Source organism: Durio zibethinus, chromosome 28 (genome assembly GCF_047325235.1).
Source record: "Durio zibethinus cultivar Kanyao isolate XHJ-2024 chromosome 28, ASM4732523v1, whole genome shotgun sequence".
Classification (NCBI taxonomy): domain Eukaryota; kingdom Viridiplantae; phylum Streptophyta; class Magnoliopsida; order Malvales; family Malvaceae; genus Durio; species Durio zibethinus.
The window spans coordinates 2,491,553-2,506,324 of record NC_143189.1 but is presented as its reverse complement, the minus strand read 5'-3'; the positions used below and the strand labels follow the sequence as shown (position 1 = coordinate 2,506,324).

At 33.8% G+C, this 14,772-nt stretch overlaps 2 protein-coding genes and 1 pseudogene across 5 annotated transcripts; all 3 read left to right on the top strand.

Moving 5' to 3' along the window:
- The first annotated feature begins 4,550 nt into the window (after positions 1–4,550).
- On the top strand, positions 4,551–6,209 carry LOC111281163 (NAC transcription factor 32 pseudogene; annotated as a pseudogene).
- Positions 6,210–7,285: 1,076 nt separating this feature from the next.
- On the top strand, positions 7,286–10,022 carry LOC149510624 (uncharacterized). 3 transcript variants are annotated; one of them, XR_016335114.1, is made up of 7 exons: positions 7,287–7,788; positions 8,509–8,670; positions 8,755–8,820; positions 8,905–9,048; positions 9,203–9,316; positions 9,619–9,730; positions 9,884–10,022. XR_016335114.1 is itself a non-coding variant. In XM_089757213.1 (7 exons), the coding sequence occupies exons 1-7, from the start codon at positions 7,525–7,527 to the stop codon at positions 9,908–9,910; spliced, it is 879 nt and encodes a 292-aa protein (XP_089613339.1). In that variant the 5' UTR covers positions 7,289–7,524; the 3' UTR covers positions 9,911–10,022. The 3 variants fall into 3 exon arrangements, 2 of the variants coding, with proteins under 2 accessions (XP_089613340.1, XP_089613339.1); XM_089757213.1 differs by having other exon boundaries at positions 7,289–7,788; positions 9,629–9,730; XM_089757214.1 differs by lacking the exon at positions 9,203–9,316 and having other exon boundaries at positions 7,286–7,788; positions 9,629–9,730.
- LOC111280381 (uncharacterized) lies at positions 9,934–13,662 on the top strand. Of its 2 annotated transcripts, none has more exons than XM_089757211.1 (8): positions 9,934–10,069; positions 10,242–10,331; positions 10,410–10,544; positions 10,648–10,770; positions 11,100–11,185; positions 11,296–11,908; positions 12,018–12,095; positions 12,337–13,662. In XM_089757211.1, the coding sequence occupies exons 2-8, from the start codon at positions 10,296–10,298 to the stop codon at positions 13,378–13,380; spliced, it is 2,115 nt and encodes a 704-aa protein (XP_089613337.1). In that variant the 5' UTR covers positions 9,934–10,069; positions 10,242–10,295; the 3' UTR covers positions 13,381–13,662. The 2 variants fall into 2 exon arrangements, with proteins under 2 accessions (XP_089613337.1, XP_089613338.1); XM_089757212.1 differs by having other exon boundaries at positions 9,944–10,069; positions 10,211–10,331.
- Positions 13,663–14,772: the final 1,110 nt, after the last annotated feature.

Sequence of the window (14,772 nt, the reverse complement as noted above, 5' to 3'; positions counted from 1 at the left end):
ATTGATCAAATTATCCAATAAGGCCACACGTTAGTCATGACCAAATGTTAAACAATCCCCAAATACTACGAAATAAATTTAATAGTAATTAAGGGTTTCTAGATATATAAAAATAAAAAATGGATAATTCTTTTTCACTAAAAAAATATTTGATGCATAAAATTATAAATAGAATATGATGATCTATCTTATGTTTGGTTACACGTAAAGGTGACGATTGAATTGCGTAGAAGATTAGTTACTCTCAAGTATAGAATAGCTTAATCATTTCCAAATGAGAAGAATTATTTCTAATCCTATGAGATTAGATATTAGAAACTTATAAATTATCTATTTTATTCTTAAAATTTATATTTACAAATTCACTAAAACATTTAATAAGTTAACATATGTCATTATAATTAATTGATTAATCCAAATTATTTTTTACTTTCCCTTATTTTTCTTTTTTCCTGTTTTACTTTTTCTTATTTTTCTTTTTGTTTTTCCATCCTATTCTTTCTTTTTTTTTTAAAACTTTTTTCCACTTTTTCTTTTTTTTTAAGTAAATAAAAAATATAGTTTTGATAAAAACTAATTTTGAATTTTTTGAAAAATTAATTTACTTTTTTTTTGGAAATAACTAGTTTTTAACTTAGTTTTTAAAAATAAATTTAAGTGTTAACGATAAATATTATTCTAAATTAAATATTTTTCAGTTAATTAATTTTGAATTATTAAATTTAAACAGTATTTTTTCTTTTTTTTTCATTTTCCATTTTTGTTTTCTCTCGTTTTTCCTTTTTTCTTTTTAAAAAACAAAATTTTTCCCTCTTGTCGAGAGGGAGAATAAAAGAAAATGAGAAAAAAATAAAAAGAAAAAATAGATAAAAATATATTTTTAAAAAAATTAAATTACTTTTTTGGAAAAATAAATTTTTAAAAATAATTTTAGCTCTCAATCATATAAATTATTTTAAATTTAAATTATAAAAAGCGAGAAAACAAAAGAAAAAAGAAAGAAAATAAAAAAATAATTTTGACAAAAGTTAAATTTTGAAAAAAGTTTTTTAAAAAATAATTTAACTTTTTAAAATGATTGATTATTTATTAAAAGATAAATTTTAGGGAAAAAATAAATTTAACTCTTATCTAAAAAAAATTATCGTAAAATATCTATTTTTAGTTAAAAATTTTTTTTAACTACATTTATATAAAAAAATCATAAAAGAAAATTATATTTATTTAAATGAAGAATCATTTTGACTAAAAAATTTGTTTTATCTTACTTTTAATTTTATACATAACAATTATAATCAAAGATAAAAATCATTAATTTTATGATACTCTTAATTTTTGTACATATCAAATATAAGAAATAATAATATCATTTAATCTAATCTTATTTATAATCTTATATATTTCTATTCTATCTATGCATTAAATATGTTCTAAGCATATTTAATAATGATCGCCCAATCATTCCCCAAACATAAACAAAAATGGTGGAGTACATCTGGATATGGATGGAAGCTTTGTTTCTGCCATTAATTTGGTCCACAATAATTACACGTGTTAGCTTAAAATCTTGTTTGTGCAATCCTTTTGAATAATTTCCATTAGGATTTAGGACCACCATACACATAATTCACTCAGCTCCATGCTGCATTTGAAGCATGATGCATGGGAGCATTTTCATTGTATTTTATGTATTTTTGCGTTCTCATGACTAGAATTCACTAGGAAAACACTCTGCTGGATCATAGAACCTGACCCATACAGGACTACATTTCTCTGCAATTGGTTACAAACATTTTTCAAGCGATTTGAACCATTAAAGATGAATCTTGATCACTAAAACTAAGATTCACGACAAAGAGCCGTTCAAAAGTAGGATGGAATTTGATTTAACGAAAGATACAAGTAGGATGATGATGATCTGTAAACATATTACCGAGATAAGTCAGCTTTTTGCTGTCAGTAGAATCTTTTCTCGAGAAATATATGCTACCAAGAAAGTTATTCCCGAATCTTCACTTAGGGATCTGTTCAGAGTTTTGATGTTAATAGTAAATGGAACGAATAGCCTTAATCTGTAAGCATCCCATCCCACGTGATTCTCATTATATTAAGAATAAGCATCTTGAATCAGGCCCTGACAATATTCGGAGCCGCCTAGGAATTGATTGCTGGTTCATTCAGTGGCAAAAGCAAAAATGTTTCTTGTTCATCAGTTACACAGCTTAGCCTTCTGTCTCTTCCACTAGTTTTTTCCTTTACAAATGTATCAGCAATTTTGAATCTCTGCCAATCTATATGATCAGACGATTTTTTTGTTTCGACAAGAAAAAAAAATGGCGGCTTCTCTGCCAATATGCATGAGTTTGAAATCAACTTTAAGAACTTTTACATTAGCTTCTGCATTTTAGAATGGTAAAGCAAAATCATTCATTTGGGTAAAATGTTAGTACTTTGATTATTTTAAACTGAAGAGATTCCAGAAAGATGTCGTTTTCTGATTAAATGGCATTGCTTTTGTCTTTTGTTTTTTTGTATCTTCTTTGATCAACGATTTCGCAGCAAGAAGCCAATCAATTCAACCAAATGTAATTTTCAATGAGGCTGTTAATGTTATTGCTCATTTCTATGACGGTAAAACAAGCCAATTGAAAGAGTATATCATAATGTCAAATATGCAGGCCTAGGATTCGGATTTTTGGCTCCAGACTCTACTTGGTCTCTGCAAACAAGAGGCGCGAGCGCAAAGAAGAAACAAAAATAAGAAGAAAGCAAAACTTTTATATCTTACGTGTGTTTTTTTTTTTTCCTTTAATATTAATTCGAGCAGGGCAAGACAACTCTTGGAATAAGTTCAAGTAAATTTGAACGAGAAACTTAATGGTTTAATATCAAATCGCGACCTTTGTAATTCTTTCTTTTATCCTCATGCTACGACTTCCATTTTGTGAAAAGATGAAGATAATGGTATAGTTTATAAAACTCCATTGTTTTGTCAGAAACCCTTCAATGAAGTTTCTCAATAGCATGCTTAAATAATCTTGGCTGAAGCAACGGGAGGATTTGATATGCAATGGTCAACAGCTTGCATATATAAAAAATGCACATTAAATTGTTAGCAACAAATTATTATTAGGAATAAGTTAGGATCATATGAATATCATTGACATATATATATATATATATATATATGATTAGATTATATCTTATAATGAAGACAATCTGTAAGACCAAAAACACAATCTGTCGAGGACATTCCATTGAGCCCTCAAAAGGGTTCAAAGGGTTGTGGAGATATTTGATAAATACGAAGTCTGTTGCCTTAACTACACTGTAAGAAGAGTAATATATTGATGAAAGTTATTTTCTTGGAATCAACACCAGTGGTCCTTCGTGTCTTTTTCCACTCCAGACATGACAAACCAAATTTTTACAGAATTTTTTTACCTGTATTCAGATAATTAATTGTGCTTGTACGAAACAAAAAGTTACTATTAATTACCTACAAAGATATTTCTTTTCCTTCACCAAATCTGATAATTTGCTGATAACACTCCTGCAATGATTTGTTTCAAGCTGAGCTTGAAATAAAGTAATCAATAATCAGCCTTTGTTCTTGTTTCGACTTAGTTTCCAAATTGTATCTGATTTTTCCATACGGCCAAGGGAAATATGCTTCTATGCCAACTTGTCAACAGCTTGCATGGATGCCGACATCCAATGAATCAGGATTCAGGGAGTACTTAAATAATATTATTATTGAATACATGCAATGCCATGCATAACTTCATATAATCCTTTCTTACCGTCGAAACCAGATTGAAAAGATATACGTTCCCATTATGATCAGGTCATTTTCACTGAAACCAGAATTGCTTACATTGCAAGTACTTCTTGAGGATATTCGCTGGCATCTGCTGTAAGCCTGTATCTATTACTTGACTTTCTAAGATATTATTACAGTGAGAATTACAATGAAAAATATTGAAAGTCCAGTTAGAAGAAAATCCAATTCTTTGACAAGCAGAGTTTACTTTGCAATTTCAAGGAAGATAAAAATGAAAAGCAGACTTTTGTTTTTTCATACAAAATCAATTGGGTCATAGATCTCAATGCCTTCTCTTCTTTTTCCTATTATGGCCGTCATCCTTGTAAGAATCGTTTCAAGACGCTTTCCCCCCAATAAGCTGCAGGATTATGATACATATCCCTCAGTCCATAATGTTAAAGTCGTCATGCATCTATCAAAATCAAACCATGCATTGGCAAAAAAGGGGGATTCTTAATTTTTGTGTTCATTAATGACAGGTCAATGCAACATTGCTTCGGTCTCGAAATCTGTAAAATGTTAATTGAAAGTTATGACAAGAACTAAGAAAGCTGGAAAAACCATTATTTTAATAGTTGCAACCAATCAGTGCGAGGATGTTACCAGAAGATTCACCCATGAATTTTGGTTGAAGACGCATTCTAGCTATAGCAGATGGCTCATTGGTAAAAGCTTTCCTTATACACTGTCTTATTTCATGCAGCGAAGCTTCTGAACCTAATATTTTTTAAATTAAACCCGTATTATCCCTCTGCAGAAACAAATTGCACGGCAACCAACAAAGAAAGCGGCATCATTTTGTGATAAAAGTTGCATAAGAGAGAAAATAACCATATCCTTTTCAACTGCATGAAAGATTAGTAACCATGCATGTAAACCAAATACAAAACAACACATCGAAATCCAATTATTAGATAGCGGCGACAATTATTTATTATTATTACTATTATATATGGTGGTCTCTCCAAGATTTCCACAAATTTATTTATTTCCTTGTACAAATTCTAATATAAATACCAAGAAAGTGATTCGAAATATCTTCCCACCATCCCACGAAATGTTTGGAACGAACAGGTCAAGTGCTACTCTCCCACCAGGCTTCAGATTCCATCCTACAGATGAAGAGCTTATCATTCATTATCTAGTGCCGAAGGCCTCGACTTCCTCAAATCCGTTACTCTCAATGATAGCTGATGTCAATATCTACAAGTTCAATCCGTGGGAATTGCCCGGTAGTCCTTTTCTTGTCATCTGATCTTTATATCTTATTTCATATACATCTGTGGCTTGGTATATGCATGTTTGAGTGTGTTTATGTGCATGGTGCATGTGCTTTCACAATGAGTCAAAGAGAGTATCCTTATAAATTTTTTGTTCATTCATGTCATTTAATTTTGTTTCCTGTTTGTTTTGCTTATATTTTACAGATAAGGCTTTTTTTGGGGAGGATGAGTGGTTTTTCTTTAGTCCAAGAGATAGGAAGTATCCAAACGGAACACGTCCGAACAGAGCAGCTGCATCTGGCTACTGGAAAGCCACTGGGACTGATAAACCAATCATCACTTCTGTTGGATCACAATGTCTTGGAATGAAGAAAGCTCTTGTATTTTATACAGGGCGTCCTCCGAAAGGTGTAAAAACAGAGTGGATGATGAGTGAATATAGGCTTCTCGATGATTACTTTCCATCTCGAAGGCCTAAAGAATCGATGCGGGTAAGTTAATTTCTTTAAATAGGCTTACACAATTATGACAATTAACATTTCAAACTTTCATCAGTGAGTCTGACTTTAATCTCTTCTCCATATATCTTCTTGTTTTAATTAGTTGGATGATTGGGTTCTGTGCCGATTCCGGCAGAAAAGCAAGGTTCCTCAACAAATAGGAGGAAGACACTGTGATAGCAGTTCTAGCTGTTCCCCTCCATTGGCTCGTGGGTGCTTACAAGGTCAAGAGATGATAATACAGAATTACACCATTCCCCAAGGCAATATTATGCATCAGCCACCTGCAGATCAGTACCAGATGGCTCATGAAAAGGGACAAATGGAGTTCCAAGGAGGCTCTCCAGATTACTCACTCTCAACTCCCACTTCCAACTCTCAAACAACCATTGATTCTAATTTCAGAGAAGTGCTCAAATCCATTGAAAGGGTACTTTCTGTTGGAAATTTGGATGAAATAATGCTATCAAAACCAGAGGAAATATTGAAGGCCGCTTCCACTTCAAGTAACAATGTCAACGCATCAGTTTTTGAAATTTCTTCTCCGGCCCACCTCTTCTCACAGTTCTAATTCATACTATCCTCGTCTGTCAAACATTCTTTATTTCTTTACTAATCACAACAGTCCCGAGGCTGAGGGTTCCATTACCAATACCAAACAAAGAATTATTCTTGTTGTTACACCAACAATAATAATTATGTTCGATTTGCTTTGCTACAACAAAGAGACGCAAAGATATATACTTATTAGTAGTGAAAGAAAGAGAAGCGTTCTCCAATGCTTCAGGAGAGGTAATTAATGAACTGTGTGATTTTCGTTGAATGAAAGATTTCGTTTATGTTTCAACTTTCAAATGACAACTGAACATGGCTGGAAGACTATGATCCCACGTTGCTCTCAAATCTAATATCATGTTATTTGTTTTTTTTTCTTGTTTCTTTATAATGAATTATCAATATATAAGAAAAATCTGTATATGTTCCATTAAAGTGAACCTCTAATTCTTTTTTTTTTTTAAATGAATCTTAAAATTTTGGGTGCGAGTACCAAGAGGTTTTATTTTACTAGCCAAATCAGACAGTACATGGTGATATTTTTGGTATATAATCAATTTGTTTTGACATGAAAATTCAAATTCATTTGGCCAAATTTGGTTTATTGTAGAAAATATGAGGGAAATTTGTTAAAATAAAAGCATAAAAACATTAAAAAAAATAGGATTTCACTTTTTTTTTTTTGGCATTATCTTTGATAGGAAGAAAAGGAAAGGGAAGGAAAGAACGTGGTAGAAAAAATTGCTTTCTATTTTTTTCAGAAGAGAAATAAGAAAAAAAAAAGAAAATGAGTAAATTTAGGATTTTTAAATTTAATATTTTTAAATGTAAAAAAACACCTTTTTTTTTTTTTTAATTTTTCATCATTCATACCAAATATAATAATTTTTTTTTTCTTAACTTTTTTCCCTTCCTTCATATCAAACATAACGTTAATGTCTAAAAAAAACTTTAGAATAAAAATAATAATTTTGGAATTCTTTTTTACAAATATTTTCTTACATAAAGGCCTAATATAAAGTGATAAAGTGAGCAAGAAATAAAATAAAATAATTAAAAAAATTAAAAACAATTCGGCGAAGTAGCTTTATTATCACGCTGTCGTTCTGGATATGAGACCAAATAGTTTAAAAAGACGAAAAAACCCTTTCTCTACGCCCACAATAACCAAAAGAACCACGTATATCAGCGTAATTTTACACCTCCATCCTCAGTATCCTATAACAAAGCCCAAAGGTCTTGTTCGCTTCATCTTTCTTTTCCCACCCCATTTTTAAACCTCTCGTTCAGTAGTGTGGAAAAACCAATAAAACGGTGCAAAAACAAAGCCCCCAAAAGATTCTAAAATTAAAAACCAAAGTAAAAAAAAGGCGAAGAGAAATTAGAGAGAAAATCAATTGAACGGAGGATCTGAGCGAAGATGATGAAATTTTTTGGTAGAGGAAAAGACTCAACCGGTGATGTGTCGCCGCAGTCATTTGGTCACTCGGCGTCTCTATCGTCGTCGTCGGTGTCTCCGGTGACCGGTCCTGCGAGACCGATTCGGTTGTTGTACTGCGACGAGAAAGGGAGGTTTCGGATGGATCCGGAAGCGGTCGCGGCTTTGCGGCTTGTTAAGGAACCAATTGGAGTCGTTTCCGTCTGTGGCCGAGCTCGTCAGGGCAAGAGCTTCATTTTAAATCAGGTTATTTCCTTTTTTTATTTTACTTCTTTTGAAGATAAGGTGGAGGAAATTTATGTTCTTTTGGTGTTTTGGTAGGTGAAACAGTGAAGTCTAGGGTTTGAGACTTCAGAAGTAGAAAATGTTGTAAATTTAGGGTTTTAGAGGTCAAGGGTATAAATTGTGATTAATTGAACTGCTTTTTGTTATAAATTTGCTGTTTTTAGAAGCTTTTATTTATTATAGCCGTAAGTGGAAAATATCAGCATCAAATTTAAGCTTTTATTATATAAGTGCATTTGGGTGGAGATTACTAATGAGGTTGAGTAATGTATGCTTGCTAGAAAAAAGAACATCGGCAAAGGTAATTGTAATTTTGAGTTAATGACTTGTAATTGAGTATGAATATAAAGAAAATTATGCAAGTGTTTAACATGAACACATTCACTCTACGCCTAGGAGTTTGATGTGAATGTTATTATAAAACTGATTCTTATGAACTGATCTGACCAGCTAAACTGTATCTTTTTTAAGGAACCAAGTTTTAAGCTGGATTAACTTTTTTTTGTCTCCTTTTATTCTCAATCTTTGTATAGCATTGATTGGTGAGTTATTTGTGGTATCACAGTTAAATATTATACTTGTAAGCAATTTTTCCTATTGAAGCTTGTATGGTATCTGTTTTTATCGGCTTTGTCTGATGTATCTATGACTGATGGCTATGCTTTCATTTTTGTGCTCTAGCTTCTTGGAAGGAGTAGTGGATTTCAAGTAGCGTCAACTCATCGACCATGTACAAAAGGGCTTTGGTTGTGGAGTGCTCCATTAAAGAGAACTGCTCTTGATGGAACTGAGTACAATCTTTTGCTATTAGATACTGAAGGAATAGATGCCTACGATCAGACAGTTAGTTTTCACTTGCTTTTTGTGGAATGGATTGCTTATTAATTGGTTATTTTGACTTATGATCTTATCTTGCAAACTTGACAGGGAACGTACAGCACTCAGATATTTTCATTAGCTGTCCTCTTATCTAGTATGTTCATCTACAACCAGGTTGGTACTGCTTTTTTCTTTTTTTTTAACATGACTTTTGCCACCATTCTCTCCCAGTTTTGATTGTATACTTCTTATATTTAGATGGGAGGGATAGATGAAGCTGCACTGGATCGTCTCTCACTTGTTACTCAAATGACAAAACATATTCGAGTCAAAGCTGGAGGAAGAACAACCACAGCTTCTGAACTTGGGCAGTTCTCCCCAATATTTGTTTGGCTTCTCAGGGTATTATTTTATTACACAGAGACACCAATGCACTCTATGATATTATTGGTTATCACATGTTTGGTTCTTGAATATGGATGTCATGAACTTTCTTATGGTTGTTATATATTCTTTTTTCCAGTTTTCTTTTGTAAAATATTCATCTTACTTGCAGGATTTTTATCTGGATTTGGTGGAGGATAATAGGAAAATTACTCCCCGTGACTACCTAGAGCTTGCTTTACGGCCAGTTCAAGGTAGTGGGAAAGATATAGCTGTTAAAAATGAGGTAATTCTTAACATGGATTTAATTGGGGAATAAAAGAAATCAATATCAATTATGTGGAGGCATGATGAAAAGAGAGTGTCTTAATGCTTAATATGCAAATTTTGTTGCTATTTGAATAATTTTTATTGGCTGAAGCTAGATATGCCAGAGATTCTAAGAGGACTGTCCTTAGTATTTTCCTAATGGCATTCCTGTCTTAATAGATTAAGATTCATTTCTCCAATGTTTATCATGAAGGATGTGAAGAACTAAAGTATTTGAAATTTTGTTCTCTGTGATAGACACTGATTATGCATCGTTAGTTATTGATAGATCCGGGACTCCATTCGAGCTCTGTTTCCTGATAGAGAATGCTTTACCCTTGTGAGGCCTTTGAACAATGAAAATGATCTCAAAAGGCTTGATCAAATTTCGGTTAGTATCTGTCTCCATATATGCCATTCTCTCTCTTGTTCTCTATTATCCTTTTCCTTTCCTCTCCCACTCCCTCCCTATCTCGGGCTTGACCATGCCTTTTCTGTTTAGCACGCATCATTTATGTACTAAGACCTTGGTTTTCATGTGCAGCTTGACAAACTGAGACCTGAATTTTGAGCTGGACTTGATGCATTGACAAAGTTTGTTTTTGAGAGAACAAGGCCGAAGCAGGTTGGGGCTACTGTACTGACAGGTCCTGTTCTCATTGGTATCACAGAATCTTATCTGGATGCTTTAAATAATGGTGCAGTGCCCACAATATCATCCTCATGGCAGGTAAGTTACTGTTGTCAAGAAATGCTACTGGATGTATCATTAAATTGGACCAAGGACGGTTAAAGAAAATACATTGATGCTGAAAAAAGTTAAAGAAAAATTCCAAAGCACAAAAAATATAAACATTTCCTCATTTTCCAGAGAATAATTCTTGAGTGTTATTTTCGTTCAGAGTGTTGAAGAATCTGAGTGTCGAAAGGCATATGATTCTGCTGCAGAGTATTATATGTCAACTTTCGACCGTACAAAGCCGCTTGAGGAAGTAAGTGATGCTTTTATCATAATCGTTTTGTGGTTGTTTTGATAAATTCTTAAACATTTCTAATCTTGATGTTCCTAGGTGGCATTGAGGGAGGCTCATGAAGAAGCAGTTCAAAAGTCGCTGGCTTTATATAATGCTAGTGCTGTAGGGATTGGTTCAATGAGGAAGAAGTATGAGGAACTTCTGCAGAAATTTTTCAGAAAGGCGTTTGAGGTATGCAATTAGTCAAAGGCTACATCTATAGGTTAAAGTCTTTATTTCTATGTGATCAAAATGCATGGTAAGCCCTGAATTGTTGTATTGGTCATTTATGCAGGATTATAAAAGGAATGCATTTATGGAAGCAGATTTGCGATGTTCAAATGCCATACAGAGCATGGGAAAGAGGTTGAGGGCAGCATGCCATGCTTCTAATGCGAGCATAGATAATGTTGTGAAGGTAAGTTGTTGTCGAAATGCCCTTATTCTTCATATGAAGGACTTCAATCTAATTCCATAACGTTATTGCTCTTTATTAACTGTTGTTTTGAGATGATATTGCAAATTTAGATTTTACAGCACTAAAATTGTAAGGATGAAGGGTTAGTTTATCAATCAACCTGAGTGGAGTCATAATTTATTTCCTTTCTTTTGGTCCTATGAAAAATTCCACTGATTTTTTTTTTTTTATTTTTATAATCTATGTATACAAGTGATAGAGATATTATGTGGTATTGGCTTTTTCCATAGGATGCCTTTCGTTGGGTTTGATTAGAATGTTACATGCAGGTTCTTGACGCTCTTTTATCTGAGTATGAAGCCTCATGCCATGGCCCTGGAAAATGGCAGAAACTGGCTGCATTTTTAGAGCAAAGGTTTGTGTCAATATTTTTATTCATTCTTTAAGATGGTTGTATCAAGTGCAATGGGCTTAAGTCTCTAGTTTTGGATATCAACCTTCTTTTTCTATCAATTAAACTGTCAGTATGGAGGGGCCAGTACTGGATTTCACCAAGAGACTTATAGATCAGATTGGATCAGAGAAGAGTTCCCTTGAATTGAAATGCCGTTCAATTGAGGATAAGATGAAGTTACTTAACAAGCAACTGGAAGATAGTGAGAAATATAAATCTGAATATCTGAAGCGTTATGATGATGCTATCAATGACAAAAGGAAGCTTGCTGATGAATATGCAAACCGAATGAATAATTTGCAAGGTGATAACAGTTCACTGAAGGAGAGATGTTCTAGTTTAATGAAAGCACTGGATTCTGCCAAGCAAGAAACCTTAGACTGTAGAAGAAAATATGATCAGGTGCTATCAAAGCAGAAAGCCAATGAAGATCAGGCCACCTCAGAAATGGAAGTGCTCAAGTCCCGGAGCACTGCTGCTGAAGCAAGGCTGGCTGCTGCTAGGGAGCAAGCTGAGTCTGCTCAAGAGGAGGCTGAGGAGTGGAAAAGGAAGTATGACTTTGCTGTCAGGGAGGCAAAAGCTGCTTTGGAGAAGGCAGCAATTGTGCAAGAGCGAAACAGCAAGGAAACTCAACTTAGGGAAGATACACTGAGGGAGGAGTTTTCACATACATTGGCTGAGAAGGTACTCTCTCTTTCTCACCTCACATTCTTATTCATTCAATCATGTATTATGCAAATGCAAGATGCAGCAAGAAAATGTGATTTGTTTATCTGCTGATCAAACATTGCAGGAAGAGGAAATAAAGGACAAGTCAGCAAAGATTGAGTATGCTGAGCAGTGCTTGACAACTGTAAAGTTAGAGTTGAAGGTTAGCTTCTTATATATGTACATATATGATTTTGCTTGTTTATCTATGTATTGTATATATAATGATTGGAATATGATTACTTTAAGAAATATTAACTATGATTTACAGTGATTATTCACTCAACCACTGCATTTTATCATAAGCCTAACTGGTTTGGTAGGCTTACATTCTTTACTGTATTGCGCAAGGTTAAGTGCTTTTGCCAAGGTTGCAATATTTAACAACATGAAATGCTTTGCAGGCTGCTGAGTCAAAAATCAAGAGTTATGATGCAGAGATATCATCACTAAAGGTTGAAATCAGGGAGTTAGTTGATAACCTAGAAAATGCTAATAACAAGGCCCTGTCATTTGAGAGAGAAGCTAAGATTTTGGAACAGGAGAAGATCCATTTGGAGCAGAAGTATTCATCTGAGTTCAGGAGGTTTGAAGAAGTTGAAGAAAGGTGTAGAGTAGCTGAGAAAGAGGCGAAGAAAGCGACAGAATTGGCTGATAAAGCACAAGCAGAATCAGTAGCTGCTCAAAAGGAGAAAAGCGAGATACAGAAGATGGCAATGGAAAGATTAGCTCAGATTGAGAGGGCCGAGAGGCAAATTGAGAACTTGCAGAGACAGAAAACAGACTTGGAGGATGAATTACATAGAATAAGTGTGTCAGAGATGGATGCAGTTTCGAAAGTTGCATTATTAGAGGCTAGAGTTGATGAGAGGGAGAAAGAGATAGAGTCATTATTAAAAACAAACAATGCACAGAGGGCTAGTACAGTTAAATCCCTTCAGGATCTTTTGGACTCTGAACGCGCAGCACATGCTGATGCAAATGACAGGGCTGAAGCTCTCTCTTTTCAGCTACAGGCTGCGCAGGCAAAACTTGATTCACTCCAGCAAGAGTTGACTTCCGTTCGTCTAAATGAAACAGCATTGGATAGTAAGCTCAAAACTGCTTCCCATGGAAAGCGATTGAGGGCAGATGATTATGAAATGGGGGTGGGATCTGTTCAAGATATGGACATGAGTGACAGAATTTTGAGAGCAAATAAGAAGTTGAGAAGCACAACTAGCCCCCTCGGATATTCACAATCAGAAGATGGCGGGTCAGTATTCAAAGGTGATGATGACAACCTGAATCAGCAAAACAATCAAGAGGATTATACGAAGTTCACTGTCCAGAAACTTAGGCAGGAACTCACGAAACATAATTTTGGTGCCGAGCTACTTGCACTGAGGAATCCGAATAAGAAAGAAATCCTTGCTTTGTATGAGAAATGTGTTCTGCGGAAGTCATAACAGTTTTTTCTGCTGACTAATGATTTGTATATATGGAGGGGCATGTAATTTACTGTTAGTTGATAGAGTTGTGAGTTTATAAGCCTTAGGAGAAGTTTTAAGTTCTCTTTGGGTTGGAAATTCTTACCAACGTTTCGTTTCTTTAATATTTGATTTAAACTGACGTCAAGAATTCTAGGATAAGATTGTACCGTCTTGTGTAGGCACTTGTGTGAATTTGGTTGTGGTGGCCGAGTGGGCTCGTTAGATTGAATAAAATTATACAATGGTGTGATTTTTGCAGTTCAGAATCTGCATCCTATTTTGAGGAATATTCAAGTTTGAATGTATTTTTCGCCTTGGGCTAATGCCTATGGGCTATAGCCGGAAAGATTAAAGATTGGGTATCGCCTTGTCTGCAAGTCAAGAACATATGGGCTTTTCTAATTTCTTTTCTTTAATTTGATTTTTCAAAAAGAAATTCTTATTTGTCCTTTCTGTTTTGCCCTTTGAGTTCTTTTTTTTTTTTATTGGCTATATATTCAACATCTTATAAAAGTGGATAGTTAATCCATTGCAAATTTCTTAGTATGATTCTTTGTTCGGATCACTACAAAAAGTCTCACTTCACATCCGACTGATGTAATTAAAAACCTTCTTTCTGTTGCCTCTTCTGAAGAACCGCCATAGGATTTACTGTCGTGTTCTGCAGTTGCTTCGATTGCAAGGAAATGGAGTATCGTCATTCTAAATCCCCCAAATTTCCTGCTTTATAGTAGGTGTTGGCATCTTCACTGAAAATTTCTTTTTTTTAGAAAAAAATTCTCAAAATAATAGAAATATGAACAATAATAAAATATCAGTTGGGTGGAAAAAGGAAAGAAAAAAAAGGAGATAATAATGATAACAATTACTTGGTCGGCTGATAAAATCTATCAATTGATAAAGTGAGTAACAACAATCGTGTAATATGTCGATAAAATAAGTGATCATGATATAATTTCTACAATCTCAAATATGAAACAAATATTCACTGGGAAGAGAAAAACCTTCTTAATTAAGCTTATGTCTAGTTACCATAATGACCTTCCCTTCCGTAATTTTTAGCATGCGGAATGCAACCCGCCAAGCTTTGCTTTCTTCTTTAAGGAAATGTCAACAACTAATATCACAATTTCTTAGAAGTTTAAAGAAAAAAAGCATGATACGAAGAGGGTTACTTAGAAAAATGGTTTCTAATGGTCAGAACTTATTGTTTTTTCTTTTGTTTTTGAGTAGGAAATTATGACCAAAAATTCCCAACCTTGCTTTGCTGATAAGTTTGCTGAACATTCTTCCATTCCTAGTGCTTCTCTGTTGAAAACTCGTTGTCAATAGAATAACCGAATAATGACAGCTAAAGGAAGACTTTTC

Excerpts from the sequence above, each read along its gene's own strand:
- LOC111280381 (XM_089757211.1), top strand. The coding sequence starts at position 10,296 with ATGTCAACTTTCGACCGTACAAAGCCGCTTGAGGAA. Across the intron at positions 11,186-11,295 it reads GCTGCATTTTTAGAGCAAAG|TATGGAGGGGCCAGTACTGG; the intron begins GTTTGTGTCAAT and ends TTAAACTGTCAG. Across the intron at positions 12,096-12,336 it reads CTGTAAAGTTAGAGTTGAAG|GCTGCTGAGTCAAAAATCAA; the intron begins GTTAGCTTCTTA and ends AATGCTTTGCAG.
- LOC149510624 (XM_089757213.1), top strand. The coding sequence starts at position 7,525 with ATGATGAAATTTTTTGGTAGAGGAAAAGACTCAACCGGTGATGTGTCG. Across the intron at positions 9,049-9,202 it reads TATTTGTTTGGCTTCTCAGG|GATTTTTATCTGGATTTGGT; the intron begins GTATTATTTTAT and ends TCTTACTTGCAG. Across the intron at positions 9,317-9,628 it reads ATATAGCTGTTAAAAATGAG|ATCCGGGACTCCATTCGAGC; the intron begins GTAATTCTTAAC and ends AGTTATTGATAG.